The following is a 14810-nucleotide window of genomic DNA, read 5'->3' as shown; positions in this document are numbered from 1 at the left end:
TCTGAGTCTGTTAATTCTGGGTAATTATTATTTCTCTGTCCTCATCTGAAATCTACGAACTTTCCCATTTCCTTCTCTTGACAGGCTCCAACAGTGATGGTCTGGTTAGGCAGGTTTGAAGGAAGATCTCAACTGTTTAGATGCTCAAGTCAAATTGTTTAAAATCCAAGGCAAAAAAAGCAAGCAGAGATTTTAATGTTTACCTTAAATATTTTCAAGTTGTTCTGTGCCTCCTGTAATAAGCTCTTCAAAGCAAAGTGCATTCTTTGTTTATTTCTAGGGAAAACAAAGCCAAGAATGTTTCATACAGCCTTTGGATGTTCACACCTGACACATGCACTGAGCACATTACTCACTGAGGTCATGGTACAGACAAAGTGAACTTCAGATCTGAGTACACTGAACAGCTCTTGGGTGCAATGTTATACTGCAAAAGGCAGCTCTGATTGCCAAGATAGGTGTAAAGAGGGAAATAACACCAGATATAATCACTGTAAAGGTCCAGACAAGCCAGCATTGATCAACCATAATACCTCAGTGAAAGGCAAAGTAATCCAAGCAAGAAATCTGTAATGCAGATTTTTTTTTGGAGGGGGGAGAGGGTCAAAACCACAGAATCCTTACCCTGAGAAGAGATCCAATGGGCAGTATTTACTTGGTCGCTTCCATTTTCCATTGGCTACCTGTGGAAAACCCAGAGCACTGCTGTTACCCTCTCTACCTGGAACAGCTGCTCTACCATTTTAACAGTCAGGTGTGTGGCACTGACATTCTGCCTTCAGAGGTCAGGACGTTTAAACAACTTAGAACATAAAACTCATGACCACTGTGGCTGTTTCCCAGTGATTTTTAAGTCAAGTCACTCAAACTACATTCACAAGGGAGAAAAGTCACATTAAATCCCAGGGAGTCACAATCCCACCATCCCAGAGTCACAGCAGGCATGAGTCTATGAACTCCGTGCCTGTTACGTGCTGTTTGTTTTGTCACAGAATGCACTTGGTGAGCTGATCTGGGAAGGAAGTTCCACATCAGAGTTGACCCAATCACAGCATTCATAGTCCCCAAAAGCTGATATTGTATTTGTTTGCTTCCAGCTTCCCACAGAACTTGTTCCATCTCTCACTAAACAAATTCACACCCAGCAACTCAGCTGTGTATCCTCCTACCAGCTTTAGTCATATCAGAAATTTGAGCAAGTTTCAACAGGGGAGCAAGCCTGGAACAGCAAATAGAGCACAGTACAGCCAAAGGAAAGCAGGGTGACTTAATTATTACCTTTAGATGCTGATGCATACAGTAACGACACACCTTGTGCTTTATCTCCTGTGAAACATGGCTGGAAAAAGGAATGAAGCCACACTTTGGCTAAAACAAACAAGCAAAATAAGATCATAAATACAAATGTCTCTCTCTATAGAAATATAAAAGTATACAATATGCAAATCCTTCCAGTTAAAGGGAAATTTTTAAAAATTATAAAAAATTCCAGCACTTAAAAGCTGAATTACTCCCCATTATTTAAAAAAAAAAAAAACAACACACCAAACTGGTGTGGCCTACAGAAAAGCCTAGTAACACCTGGGAATTTCCCAAGTTTCAAAAGATGGGGAATTGGAAGAGAGAGGGGCTGTTTCCTCCTATGGGTCACAGTGAAAACAGTGAGCTCTGCCTTCCCCCACTGCTGCAGTCCTTGAAATCTGCTGGGGCCAGAGTGTCTGGGGCCAGAGTGTAGTTCAAGAAGGCAAAGAAGCCCCTCTGGCCTGAGGCTCTGCCCCCTGCACACCTTGATCTCGATGCAGAGGATGGGCCGGTGCTCGGCGAGGCGGAAGGGCTGCAGCCGCGTCAGGTTGGGAAGGCACATCGCGTAACCGCTCAGCGTGTCCATGTCCTTGTCACAGCGACACTCTGGGACAGCAGGGGACAAACAACACAGGGAGATTAGCTCTGGGTGGTGGCTCACTCTGGAGCAGCCTCATTCACCAGGTGGGGTGTGGGAACAAGCGTGGAAGGACAGGACACGCGGTTTTTCAGCTTCAGACAATTATGCATTTGCACAAAGCTGCCCTCCCCATTATCAATGCCTGGTTTCAGTTTCCTCTAAACTGTCCCAAGAGCTGCTGTTAATGGCCAGCTCCCAGATCACCCCAAAAAAGATGAGGCTGAAACAGCAAGGAAATGGACTGGCCAACAACAGATAAAGTGACTCATTCATGTTTTTATTCAAAGATGTGATCTCCCCTTTGCTTACTATGCATGACCTACCATCCCTCAGCTGAGTCAAAAGAATCTGAAAACTGGCAGTATTATCATAAATTCAAGAGGCATTCTGCATAAAAATCCTTTGAAAACCTCTCTCTACGTGCATCCTTTGGGGCACAGAAAGGTCTGTGAGACTGTAGTTCAAAGTTAACAAGAGCACACACCCCCAGATTTTCAAGTACCTGTTACTAAACTGACACACAGAAGACACGTTCCTGTTACAGTTTCCACTGCTAAGAAAAATGCCTACTCTGAAAAATATATTGCAATAGAAAAAATAAATCTGAGAAACCAAAGCCTAGGGCACCAGCCTGTCATGCCATACTGCTTCACCAGGATGAGCAAGAAGCCTTCTGTCTCCAACCAAATGTTGACATTTGTTTTCTTTTTCTAAATTTAAGCAAAAGTACATCCTTCACATCTTCACAGCTGAAAGCCACTTGCCAAATCAGAAAGGCACAGAAATCTGAACTATTAGAGAAGCTCTTTTGTGTGTTACATAGGCTTATGTGAAGAGTAACATTGAAAAAAAAATCCTTGAGGTTTAAAAAGAAATTCTGCTAAAAATTCCTGAGATTCACTGTTGTGAAGCACCTGCCGCTTCCCCACCACCACACTGCAATCCCCAGCAGCTGTGGACACACAAAGTTTAACTTCAAAAAATAAAACTACATTCTATCATTCACTTCCACCAGAGTATCATTGTTTTTTAAACTTTTATTAGACACTATTAACTTTCTTCACTGGTTCCTGGCACTGTGGAACTTGTACTCAAACAGGTGAGGAGAAATCAACAATAGTGTCTCCTGTGCTCACTATATGTAAATTAATTTCTTTTTTTTTTTTTTTCCTGGATCAAAGGTATCAAAGCACTTGACCACAATACTTTGATTTAACACTGTATTTATCTTCAAGGAGTTCTGCTAAAGCAGGAGTTTCTGGCTACTTTTAGGTACATTTGGGAACATAAAACACCACAAGGGTGTTTTGCATATTTTAGAGCTATTATATACTACTTTTAATTCCAGAACACAATCCATTTTTTCCACAATAAATTTTCACCTTATCATTGCCTAAATATTAAAAAAGTTTCCTTATATTCTATAGTGTGATGCTTTTTTTACTTTAGAACAAAGCAAAATGCTTTACAGCTTGAGGAAGCCCCTTCCTAATCACACCCCTGACACTTACCTGGCCTCTCTGGCTGGATTTTCAAACACAGCTGTCTTACAAAGTCTAAAGGCAGTTGAATAATTTCCTATTGGGGAACAAAAAAGAAAACATTTTAATGCAAAACTTAATACCCAGTTTGGGAGTCTTGAAATGGAACAGCAAAGTTCAGTGGGTTACACAAAGTACACTGAAGTACGCAGTCAGCAGCTTCTCCCTCTGATTCACTCTGTGAACAACTGTACATGCAATCACATGCAACACCCGCTCTTCTACAAAACCCAAGGACTAATTTAAATAAATGCATGACAAAGAGCATTTTCAGTGCGAGTTTAATGTGTGTGAAGGAACCTGCATCACTCTGTCCTTTCCACAAATAAAAAACACCCCAAATAAAAAATTCACATCCCACCCTTCTGAGGCAGAACTGCATAACTCAAGTTCCAGGTGAAGCTGTAACTTTTTCTCTTATCTGATGTTCAGCGAACAAGATCTGGCTGCCCTAAAGAACAGAGCAAGGGGAAAGGTGACCTCTGAATGCACAGAAACCTCAAAAATTTATATGAACCAGGTTTCTCCCCTTGTTTTGCAGTTAGTCTAAAAGTCTCTCTCACATACATGCCCCTCTTGCCTTAGACAGAGAAAAGAAATGACCAAACTTTTCTTCAGTAGCTTGAAATATCCAAACCACTGAGTACAATCCAATCACCTCATCAGCACAGAGCAGGCTCCCTGTTTGCATCCAAATGCTTCCTGTGTGTAAACCCTGTTAGTTCCTTTCACTGGCACTCAGTGTTCCCCCAAACACTTCAGTGTTTACAATGCCTAAGGCATTTATTTTAAAAACAAATCATTTACCCCATGGTGAACATAGTTCTCCCCAAAGAACTGCTTCATCACATGTTTTCCAAAGTCTACGATGTTTTGCAGATGGTGTAGTATTTCCTCTGGAGTCTGGAAGACAGAAATGTAGTAACTGAACTCCAAAATAATGATAACAACACTCCAGAAACCCATCCTGGTCAGTGATTTAACAAGTAACTTAATTGCTGAGCTTGTCAGGTCAGTGCACGCTGAAGTCAAACAGACACATCAAACGTGCTAAATTTGTTTCCCTACTGCCACCTCAGGGGCTGGGACAAACAGGAAAATGGTGAAAAGATGATTCTTCTTCAGTTTCAGGGGACAAAGGAGAGAGAAAGTGACAGAAGTGGAACAAGGGAGACTGATCAAGACCTACTCTGACCATTATTCTTAAAACAGCTCAGACAACTCCCACAGTCCAAAAAGGTGCCCAACAGCAGCAGAGCAGAAGAGGCTTGGAGTGTTACAAAATACATCAAGGGGATCGGGAAGAACGGCTGCACAGACTGAGCCATATTCCAAACCTTGGCATGAACAGGTACAGAACTTGCCATCTGTCCTGAATCCTGCCCCAGCCAGTGACAAATCTTACTGCAATGTGATATTCTGTAATATCATAAGGAAAGGTTTTCTAGGAGACAAGATGCCAAAAGCTAGAAGAACTCCATGAGTACTGGAAGCAGGACAGGGACAACTGCACAGTCAGACTTGGACAGACTCTCACTCGTTGAGGAGGGAGCAAAGGAGCATTACAGCAACATTATCCCATTCCCAGCACTCCAGCACACCCTGCTTCTCTGCAAGGTACTTCATTGTTACAATACAGAACTCAAAGCTACCCTGTCCTTTTGCAACACACACACACACAAAAAACCATCTTAAAACCTCACAGTAAGATTAAGTGGAGGAAAAGAAAGTGCAACACTTGGGTACATGTTAGCAAATCAAAGAGGAAAAACAAGAGCAGGAGGAAAAAATATATAAACAGAACAGAGTAAGAGGAAATAAAATACGAGAGAACAACACCCAGACACTGACATAGCCTAGAGAAGAGGAAAGACCACATCCAGCACTAATTACAAATGACAACAGCCCCCCTTCTTTAACTGACACAAATGACAAAAGCCCCTTCTTTAACTTACACAAATCCTGAATGGTGAGAAGGAACATTACACCATCCCATCAGTAACAGAAATCTCAGCTAATTTCCATTTGTAGATGGTTCTGACCTGGTTTGCTGATGTACACAGTAGCCACAGGTTTGTGTTTGGTTTGGTTGAGGTTAACATATATACACACACTCTCACACTGAGAAATAACCATTTCATTAAAATTTACTGCTGTCACTTTTACTACATGGAAAGACTCACCAGTTAAAAAGATCAATACAACCATAAAATTATAAAACAAGCTTAAAACATCTTCTAAGTGCAAGTATATTTGATATATCTAAATTAAACAAAAAACAACTAACAGGCTACTTGAGCATCACCTTTTAACATCAAAAACCACTAAGATGAAAAATTGTTGAAGGAGCCATCATTACTGCCAGCTCACTCACCAAAACTCAGATAGGGTTTATACAATAATCCTTTTTTTAATTATTTCATTAAGAAGATCATACACTAAAATAGCAATATGCAATTAAAAACACTCCATGAGGCTGACACTTGACTTTCTATTCAAGTAATGAAGGCTCTGCAGTTACATTATTGAGTATTTTTTCAATCATAACAATAAGGTAACAATGCACAATAATATCACCTTGTTCAACTACTGAATTATCTAATCCCAAATTCATAATTAAACACATAATTAAATGTACAAAACAGCATCCAGACTTCTTTACCTTTTCTAAAGGAGTTAAGCAGAAGAAACTGAGACCTATTTGTTCACATCTGAATTTCAGAGTGTGTATTATTAGAAAATATTTTGTTTGAACTGCTTCCTTCAGCATTATTTACCTTGGATGACCTGTGATATCATGCACAGACACAGAACACTTCAGAACCTAACTAATTTTGCTTAAGTCAGGAATACAATTACTCAAGAAAAAAAAAAAATCACAACATATTCCCTGTTATTCTTGCTATGTGCAAGTTCATCCCAAAACTGATTCTCCAGGATTTGTTTACTGATCTGATGATAAAATACTTATTCTGCTCTGCTCCAAGAAAAAAATGGTCCTTCAAAAAAATCAATCACCAGAATAAGTAAATATATTCAAATTACAAAACCTTCTGTTTAGAGGGAATTGTGTATCAGGAAGCCCACACACTCCCAATGCATGGCAAATGCAAAACACTGGAGCCAGCTCTCCTCGGCATGCAACACTGGAATGTGCATGCCCAGCCTCAGTGCTGTGGTGGGTAACTGAAAAGTCACTTCCTGCCTTCCTTTGTGACTCTCTCATACTTTGTCAATTATTTAAAAACAATTACTTGCAACTATCTCTTTGAACTTAAAATTTTAAAATTGAAAAACTAAGAAGGAAAAGGGGCAGGCGTTCAGTGTTCTGTTTTCTTAAATGAACTGCAACAGACTGACTTTTTACATAAAGTTGTGGTCTAGTCCTCTTCTGCTATACTAAAAATTGAGATAAGCACTGTTTCCTTTCTTGTGGTGCTCTGGACTCATCACTGTTCTTGTTAACACTAAACATTATTATCTTGGGCTGCTACCAAAGCACAAGACACATTTTTGAAATCCTGCCAATAAAAGCAGCTCAAAAATCTACTTCAATCATACTTTGGTTTTACCAGACCTTTTTCAAGTTAAATAGTAGCAGAAAGACCGTCAAATAACTCATATGCTGTGTTCACTAATTTTGCCTTCCTCTGCTTTAGCAACTTGTCCCTTGTAAAACTGAATGCTTTTCACATTCATCTTCCTGATTTAAAGCAATAAAATGACCTTTCTAGATGTTTCGTTTACATTCATCCTTGTTTCTTTTTTCCTAAAATTAGGCCCATACACCAGTTGTCAGTAGAGTCCCAATGCTTTTTGTATTTCTCCCATCAGAACAACGTGCCACTGTGCCTTACAAAGCCGTGCTTCAGGGGCTGCTGTAACTCAAGCCACCATTCCCCGTATTTCTCAGGTAACACACCCTTAAAGACTCCTCTCAAGGTTGAAGAAATAAAAGAATTTGAACCTTGTGCTCTCTTTTCTTATTTTTCTTCCTTGGAACACTGTGTTTATGCTCCACCTTTAGTTTTTGATCATTTTTTATCCCTGTTAAAATAAATCTAAAGTAACTCACTCCAGTTCCTTCTCAAGCAGGAAAACCTTATTGTACCATGGAAGAAACTGGGAGGTCCTGCCAGGTTCTTTTTGTAACAGCTAGGACACTAAATCACTCACTGACAAAGGGTATTCTGTGAACATTTCATGTGTTTGCTCAGATTCCATGGCTCTTTAGCTACTGAACAGATGGTCAACAGCAAACCTTGACCATGACACCAGTTTTGTGTGGCTCCTGTTCTGTCCTACCTGGCTACAACCAGGAAAACTCCTTTCTTCCTCAGCATCCCTGTGCTCCCATGGGTGGATATGGAACATTTACACTGTGGCACAGCTGAAAGCTCTGCCCTCTGACACACAGCAGCCTCACACCCTGCCCCACACAGAGCTCTTGGTATCAGCACTCACATCATCCCAGTTACATAAGACAACCTCAGGTTTCCTCCTGTTGCCAAACCCACTGAAACACAGGCACATTTCAAAACATCCATTTATTCTTACTCCTGCCAGTCACAGCTCTCTCACAGGTTTCTTGTTTCTCCTCACACTGGCTATTAGTTTACCCAAGGACATTCAGCAACAGGACAGGTTTAAATCTTACCTTATTCTGGTTGGGGGGGGACTTCAGAAACCGTAACACCACACAGCGCTGGAGGAAAACAGGAAAGAATAGGGATTAATTTGCATTTATAAACACCACAATTGACTGATTCCCCAATGTACCTCTCTGAGAAATTAAGGGGAAAAAAAAAAAAAAAAAAACAAGAAAAGCACATTTTAAATGGTTATTTCACTCAACTTGAAATCAAATACGCCAGCTGAAATCAAACACAGCAGTGTCTGCTGCCAGCCCTGCCATCAGTTTAACGAGGTAGCCACTCTGCATTTCCAGTCACCAAATACACCAGGGAAATGCTCCCTTAGCTTACAGCACTGCTCTGAAAATCTGGGAAAGCTCACATGGAACGACAAACCCCCCCACCCTGGCATTTGTGCACCAAAGCTCCCCAAAAGAGACACAAGGCCCATTTCATTTACAGTATCAGCAGAGCATTACGAATTATTAAGGAGACACCAGTTACCAGCAGCAGCTACACAGCTGAACTTAACACTAAACTAAACCCTGCTGCTTATAAACTTCTGCAGAGTAAATACATAACACAGGAACAAATATAGCATGTTTACAAGTATTTTACCTTAAAACCATAGAAAAACTCACTAATTTTTGTCATTTTTACAATTGCTATCAGTTTTGTAACAATTCAAAAAGCTTGACACTTTACAAATTAAACTCAAAGTCTGACACAGTGTTAAGGCACCTGCTGTCTTAAAAGGCAACACACAGCCCTGCCTCTGATCTGCCTAAGTATCCTAAAGATACTTCCACTGATGTAGTTCAGCCTATTCAGGTTCAATGGGGATATCAACAACTGGACACCACAGAAGGTAGAGACAAACAGCTGTTTTCCAGAGTTATCTCTTAGCCAGTCTGTCTCCATTTGGGCCTTGCCAAGACACCAAAAAGGATTACCTCCATTTAAAGCACTACCACAGAAGTACATTCAGATTCACTGACAAAGACAATGCAGACAAAATGTCCCAGTTGTACTTTGCGTTTATGGAGTCCAACCTTTTTCCCTTCCAAATTATTTGCCATTAAAAAACTTCACATAGCATGACAGCACCAGATCTATTCCATATTTCAGAACTGAAAGCTGTTTCTGCACATGCTGAGGGAGAGGGTTGCAGATATCTTTAATTACTAACATGGAGAGAAAGAGAAAATAAGCAAAACTAATGGCAATGTGCCATCCAAAACAAGACTAGGTCCAGGTTCAGACATTGCCACTGAAAGCCAGACAAGGCCCCTTCCAGAGCTATAAAGTCTCACGCCACCATAAATCTCAGCATTCACCCACATCTGGAAAACACTCTCACATAAAAGGATACTTTGCTGTGAATTTGATTTGTCCTGCAAGATGAGTGCCCCAACAGTAGAGGAGATAACACCAGAGTGGTAATTACAGTCACCAGGATTTGACAAGATTCCTGGTGACATTTCCTCTCTCTCTCATCATGCCCTACACATAAGTAACAGAGCCCAGGCCTGGTGAGCCTGTAGCTCTGTGTGCAGTGTCTTATTCTTATAGTGTTTCAACCATTTGGATCTCCTGCTTTAATTATTCATAAGTGGATCAGTGACGGAGTGATCTGATTATCACTTCTAATCCATTCAGAATGATTCTGTAAATCTTTCAAGGCTAGTGTAGATATTTATCTTTTAATCAGTTCCCAGCCAAGATTCCAACCAGTGCTCTGGAAAACTTGATTTGCTTTCACAGGACTCAGGACAGTATTTGTTCATCAGCAAGTCATTTCTGATCTGGCAAAATGACCAAAATTACATATGGCAAAAGAACATGTTGCTGGCCTAAAGATGTCAAAAGGAAACAGAGCACTGTTCAAACAAAACTTCACAGATGCACTGAAACCAGACAGCCCAAGCTACATTTCAGTAGGACGATTAGAGGAAATAAAAAAATAAAACCATCACCAAACAAACAAAAACCCACCCCAAAACCAAACATCAAAAAAACCCTCAAAGCACTTCTTTCCTATTTTGAGGCAGGTTTCCAGCTAGATACATCCCTTTGTGCATTTCAACACCAGTTCCACAGCACCAAGGTTAACCCATCAGATGTCACAGATGCCAACTGCCTCAGAAGTACCACCACTAAAAATACTGGCCCACATTTTTCATGCTATTGCATTTCTGATTCACTTGACTGATTCTTTACTTGGAAATATTGTGGGTGGTTGTTGCCATGAGGCTTTTTGTCAGTTATCTTAAAATGCTTTCAATTCTTTTATATTTACAGATTGAACACCAAATATGTGCCATACTTATCTGCATGCACGAGAATGGCCCAAATTCCAAAGGGAATTAATATCTGAAGAGGCTGTCACTACTCGTTAGCACTTTGAGTCAGATCAACTAGATCCTAATGCTCCCTACATTTCCTTCTCCACAACAAATGGAAGGGCTTACAGAGGCACCTCACACCACTTCTATCAAGGCACTGGCACCATCAGAGTATTTAGTTAGCTGGATAACAGTCCCAGAGTGATAGAAAAAGCAGGTTGCAAGCAAAGGGGGGAAAAAAGAAACAGTGCATAGATGTAGGCAAACGTAACACATAAAACAGTAAAAGGCTTCAAATCTTTTGATGTAAGATAAGTTAGAAAAATAATTAATTCAAAGGAAGAGTTCTCTACAATTTTTTTAATCCCTGCAAATGTTCAGTCTTTATTTCGTGACAAAAGAATAAAAATAACCAACCCATCAGAACATCACACACTACTGCTCCTACTCTCAAATAAGGTATTTAAGGACAACTCTCACATGAGAGCAGAGCAGCTTGATGGCAGATAACAACGTTCTTAGTGGCTCCAGGCCCATACTAGGCCTACAACAACAACCATTTCCAATTGTTATGGAAAACTGAAAACAAACACTAGCAACAGGGATACCAAAACCCGCGTCTGAAAACACATCCACGGGCCGGCGATGATGTAACCAGAGGTGTTCCGGGGCAGCTCGATCCCAAGGCACAGCGTTTGGAGTCTGCAGCCCGCAGTTTACAGCCCCACCAAGAAAGGCAAACACGTCTTTAGCACCCCATCACCAAACAATTGTTTGGGTTAGAGCAGAACAAAGTTAAGGTCTGCCAACAGGAGAGAAGGAGCTGTGAAAATACTCGGAACCAGCGGCGTGTGTACACATGCAGCTCCCATCCTTGTGTGTCCTGGGAACAAACCAGTATCCTGGACATGGTCCCCAAAAGCTTACCTGTAAGAATTTTTATTCTCCGGAGCAGTTACTACAGCTATTATATTAATCTTAATAAAATCCAAAAAATAAAGTAATCCTTGGTAGCTCAGCCAAAATATGACTGGAATCAAACCAGATACTTTGGATTAGGCAGTAGAATTATGAAACCAGGATAAAAGCTTACATTTGTTTCTTTACAGCTTGGTGTTTGATAATGACCTTATTTTATGACTTCACTATCATAAAATGCAGGCCTCCTGAACTGGAGAGTTTTTAGAACTTAAACGCAACTGGGACAAATCTATACTCTTGATATTCCCCTTCAGGGAACAACCTCGTTTGCATCACGGAGATTCTTTTCAGGTCTCTTGCTACATTAGTAACAAAAATCCAGATAAGAGTTGGCGGCAGTGAAAGAAATAGGAAAAATTAAAATTAGCTCAACTGCTGGTAAAGTTGCTTAGATATACAGAAAGATGTATATTTTCCCTCTGCTCTTACCACTTCTGCTCATACAGGTTCAAAATAAGTTTCTGTACAAAAATACAAAGAATTAGCCTGTCCAAACACAAAGCCTGGGAAACATCAGCTTCTCCTTTTCCAAATAAGCAGGTTCACGTCATTTGTTATTACTCTATTATTATTCTAAGCAGCTCACATTAACTGCTTTTGTCTGGAGGCAAAGCCCTGCTCTGACATCTCTCCTTCCAAAACTGGAAAAGATTCTCATCTCGTTGATTCCCAGCTTGGGCTCACATATATAAGACTGACCGGTAGAGAACAAGACTCTGAGAAGCAACTTTTTAGTCCCAAAAGGAACTCCACCCCCCTTCCCACACCCATCATCTCCCTCCACAACACCTCATAAATTCTGGCATCTAAACACCCATCAGTATTACACTCATCAGTTACCTACCTGTTGTTTAAAAAGGCACACAGTACATAAACAGATAACCCATCTTTCTTTTGAAGTTGTGCACATAAAAGTCACAAGTTTCCAATTATAAACATGGGTTAAACACTTTCAAAGATTGGTAACAAATCTTCTCTACAATTTTACTCTGCTATTTTTTGCAACTAATTTCACACACCACCACCAGCCACTGCCAAAGGAGATGAAGATTCAAAGTCAAATATTTTTGGAGAAAATAGGGTCTGTAAAGACTCTGAATTTCTTTGTAGCTGGTTACTTAATTCACTGTTTTGCTGACCCTGAAGAGCTACCAAGAACTTACCAAACAGCTCTAAGGTGAACCTACCACTGTGGTTATTCAGTGCTCCCTAATCATTGTGGGTTTACAACAACCTACAGCAATGGCACCTACAGAAAGTACATTCTAATTATTCTAATTTTCAGTCCAAGGGAGGGAGTCAAACTGAACACAGTGATATGCAAATACTGATTATTGACAGTTCCAAGGGTACTCAACATGAACTATGGAATTGTTTAGCTGATATTAAGCTATTCCTGCAGTAACACACTGCAGCTGCATGCAGAATTTGCCAACCAAAAAAAATTATTCTGACTTTTTTATTCCAAATCTACATCCCACAACCCTTTAAATTCCAATTCTAGTTTTAGGGATTTGAACAGAAAACAATTGTTTTCAATTCAGAAAATGCAATTTCTGGAAAGGAGAAAAGTGGACAAAGAAGTGTTATCTTCACATCTCAGCAAAGACAGTGACAGGGAGAGTTCGTCCCTCTGAGATATGGTAGACCTCAGTGAAAACATGCCCACCACGCTGCCCAGGCACCTCAGCCAAAGCTTAACTTCATGATACTCAACATAAGACATTTTTAAAGGTCTCCTCATCCAGGGTCAGTCTGCTGTGCAATGTGAAGGGTTATGAGAGATGGAAACAAACTAAGTACTATAAAATTTTGTACCTTTTGAATTAAATACACTGGTAGTATAATAAAAAATTGTTTTCCAACTCAGTTTTGTTCTACATAAGGTGGGTAAGATCACACAAAACAAAATGAGGAAAGCTACATTTCCTGCCAGTATGGAGGAAGTTTAGCAATTGCTCACACATAGTGCAAAAATGCATTCAGAAATAGGAACAATACTTTTTTATTTAGCACAGGAGTCCTTGAAGAACAATGGTTTTATTTCTTAACATGAATAAAGGATTTGTGGCATGGCATCTGGCTTTCCACCATTCAATATGGCAAACCCTTATTTGCAAGCAAACCCCCCCATGACACTTGTTTTCTTTAGCACAGTGCTCACAGCTTGCATCAGACTTCAGGTGCTCATTATGATTTTTTTTGCTGCCTGGCTATGATCTTGATTCCCATGAGAGTCAAGCACTACCTCAGGTTTCACTTTATAGTTAAGCTTCTATTACCTTGCAATGCACAGATGGTACCAATTCCAAGAGAATTTAATGATTGCACTCTGCAAGAGTGAGGAGGAAATGTCTGCCCTTCAGCCAAAGCAGCTAATCAGAGCACCTGAAATGATATCAAGTGAAACACAGACTGGTATGAGGTGGAAACACGTACCAGAGAGAGAACAGGATGAATAAACCCATTGATGCCTGGCCCTCAGTGTGCTTTAGCACTGTCTGGGTAGCACAGCACATGGCCCTGACGTCCTTGCTGTGAAACAAGCTAAAATGGCCCTAAACATTTAAAAGCATATCAAATACCTCATCCATCTGTCAAACAGGCGAGATTTACCAATCGGAGCATAAAAACACATCCTAAGCTTCCTCCCTTTAAGCTGCTCTAAAGCCCCCTCTAACAGCAACACACACTTCCCAGCATTAAGCTGCCAAGTCATCTGATGTTATGCTGGGGAAACCAGGCATTCCAGGAAATTATTAATGAGGAGAGGAAATAAGGAGTCAAAACAGTAAGAGGGATTAGAATTAAGTTAAATAATTAAATGGACAATTAGAACAAGTGGATAATTCTCAGCATCCAGAACAAGTGAACCAGAAGGCACCTAAGGAAGCCTTGTGCTCATGTAGAATCCAGTGACTGTTCCTTCCCAAGTAAGAGCAGGTCAGGGAGGACACTTCAAGGAGGTCAGAACACCTCCTTGACACTTCATTCCGTGTCACAGGCAAACCCAATGAGGCAAAAGGAACAGCCACTGAAAAGCTGGGAGGAAGGAAGAACAAAAGGAGTGAATAAAGTGGCATATCTTAGACTGAGCACTCCTACTCAGCTTTGGGTCAGACAGGCTTCCTTATCCAAAGCAACCAGCCCACAGATGCTGTCAGCTGAGGGCAGATACAGAAAACGCACAGAAATCCATCACTGCATTACAAACACTTGTAATAGACACAAAATAAATATTTTTGAGATAACAACTTGATCTCAGCTGCAAAAGGAACACATTCAAGTTTGAGCCAGCACTGAACCCAACCAGAAAAAAAAAACAGGATCATTTTTAATCAAGGCTAATAATCTCATGAGCTTGACT

At 40.5% G+C, this 14810-nt stretch overlaps 1 protein-coding gene across 3 annotated transcripts in view; it reads right to left on the bottom strand.

The window, feature by feature from the left end:
- IPPK (inositol-pentakisphosphate 2-kinase) overlaps window positions 1-14810 on the bottom strand; it is a 50966-nt gene that overhangs the window by 8478 nt on the left and 27678 nt on the right. For all 3 annotated transcript variants that reach the window (XM_085590742.1, XM_021529198.3, XM_085590743.1), the window contains 7 exons: window positions 8141-8188; window positions 4291-4386; window positions 3454-3520; window positions 1787-1908; window positions 1279-1368; window positions 625-683; window positions 204-276 (listed from right to left, as the gene is read on the bottom strand). In XM_085590742.1, coding sequence (XP_085446868.1) covers window positions 204-276; window positions 625-683; window positions 1279-1368; window positions 1787-1908; window positions 3454-3520; window positions 4291-4329 — 450 coding nt within the window. In that variant the 5' untranslated portion in view covers window positions 4330-4386; window positions 8141-8188. The remainder of the gene's footprint in view (window positions 1-203; window positions 277-624; window positions 684-1278; window positions 1369-1786; window positions 1909-3453; window positions 3521-4290; window positions 4387-8140; window positions 8189-14810) is intronic.

This window comes from Lonchura striata, chromosome 12 (assembly GCF_050655825.1).
Source record: "Lonchura striata isolate lonStrDom1 chromosome 12, ASM5065582v1, whole genome shotgun sequence".
Taxonomy (NCBI): domain Eukaryota; kingdom Metazoa; phylum Chordata; class Aves; order Passeriformes; family Estrildidae; genus Lonchura; species Lonchura striata.
The sequence above is the reverse complement of the archived record's forward strand: the minus strand, read 5'-3'. Positions and strand labels throughout refer to the sequence as shown.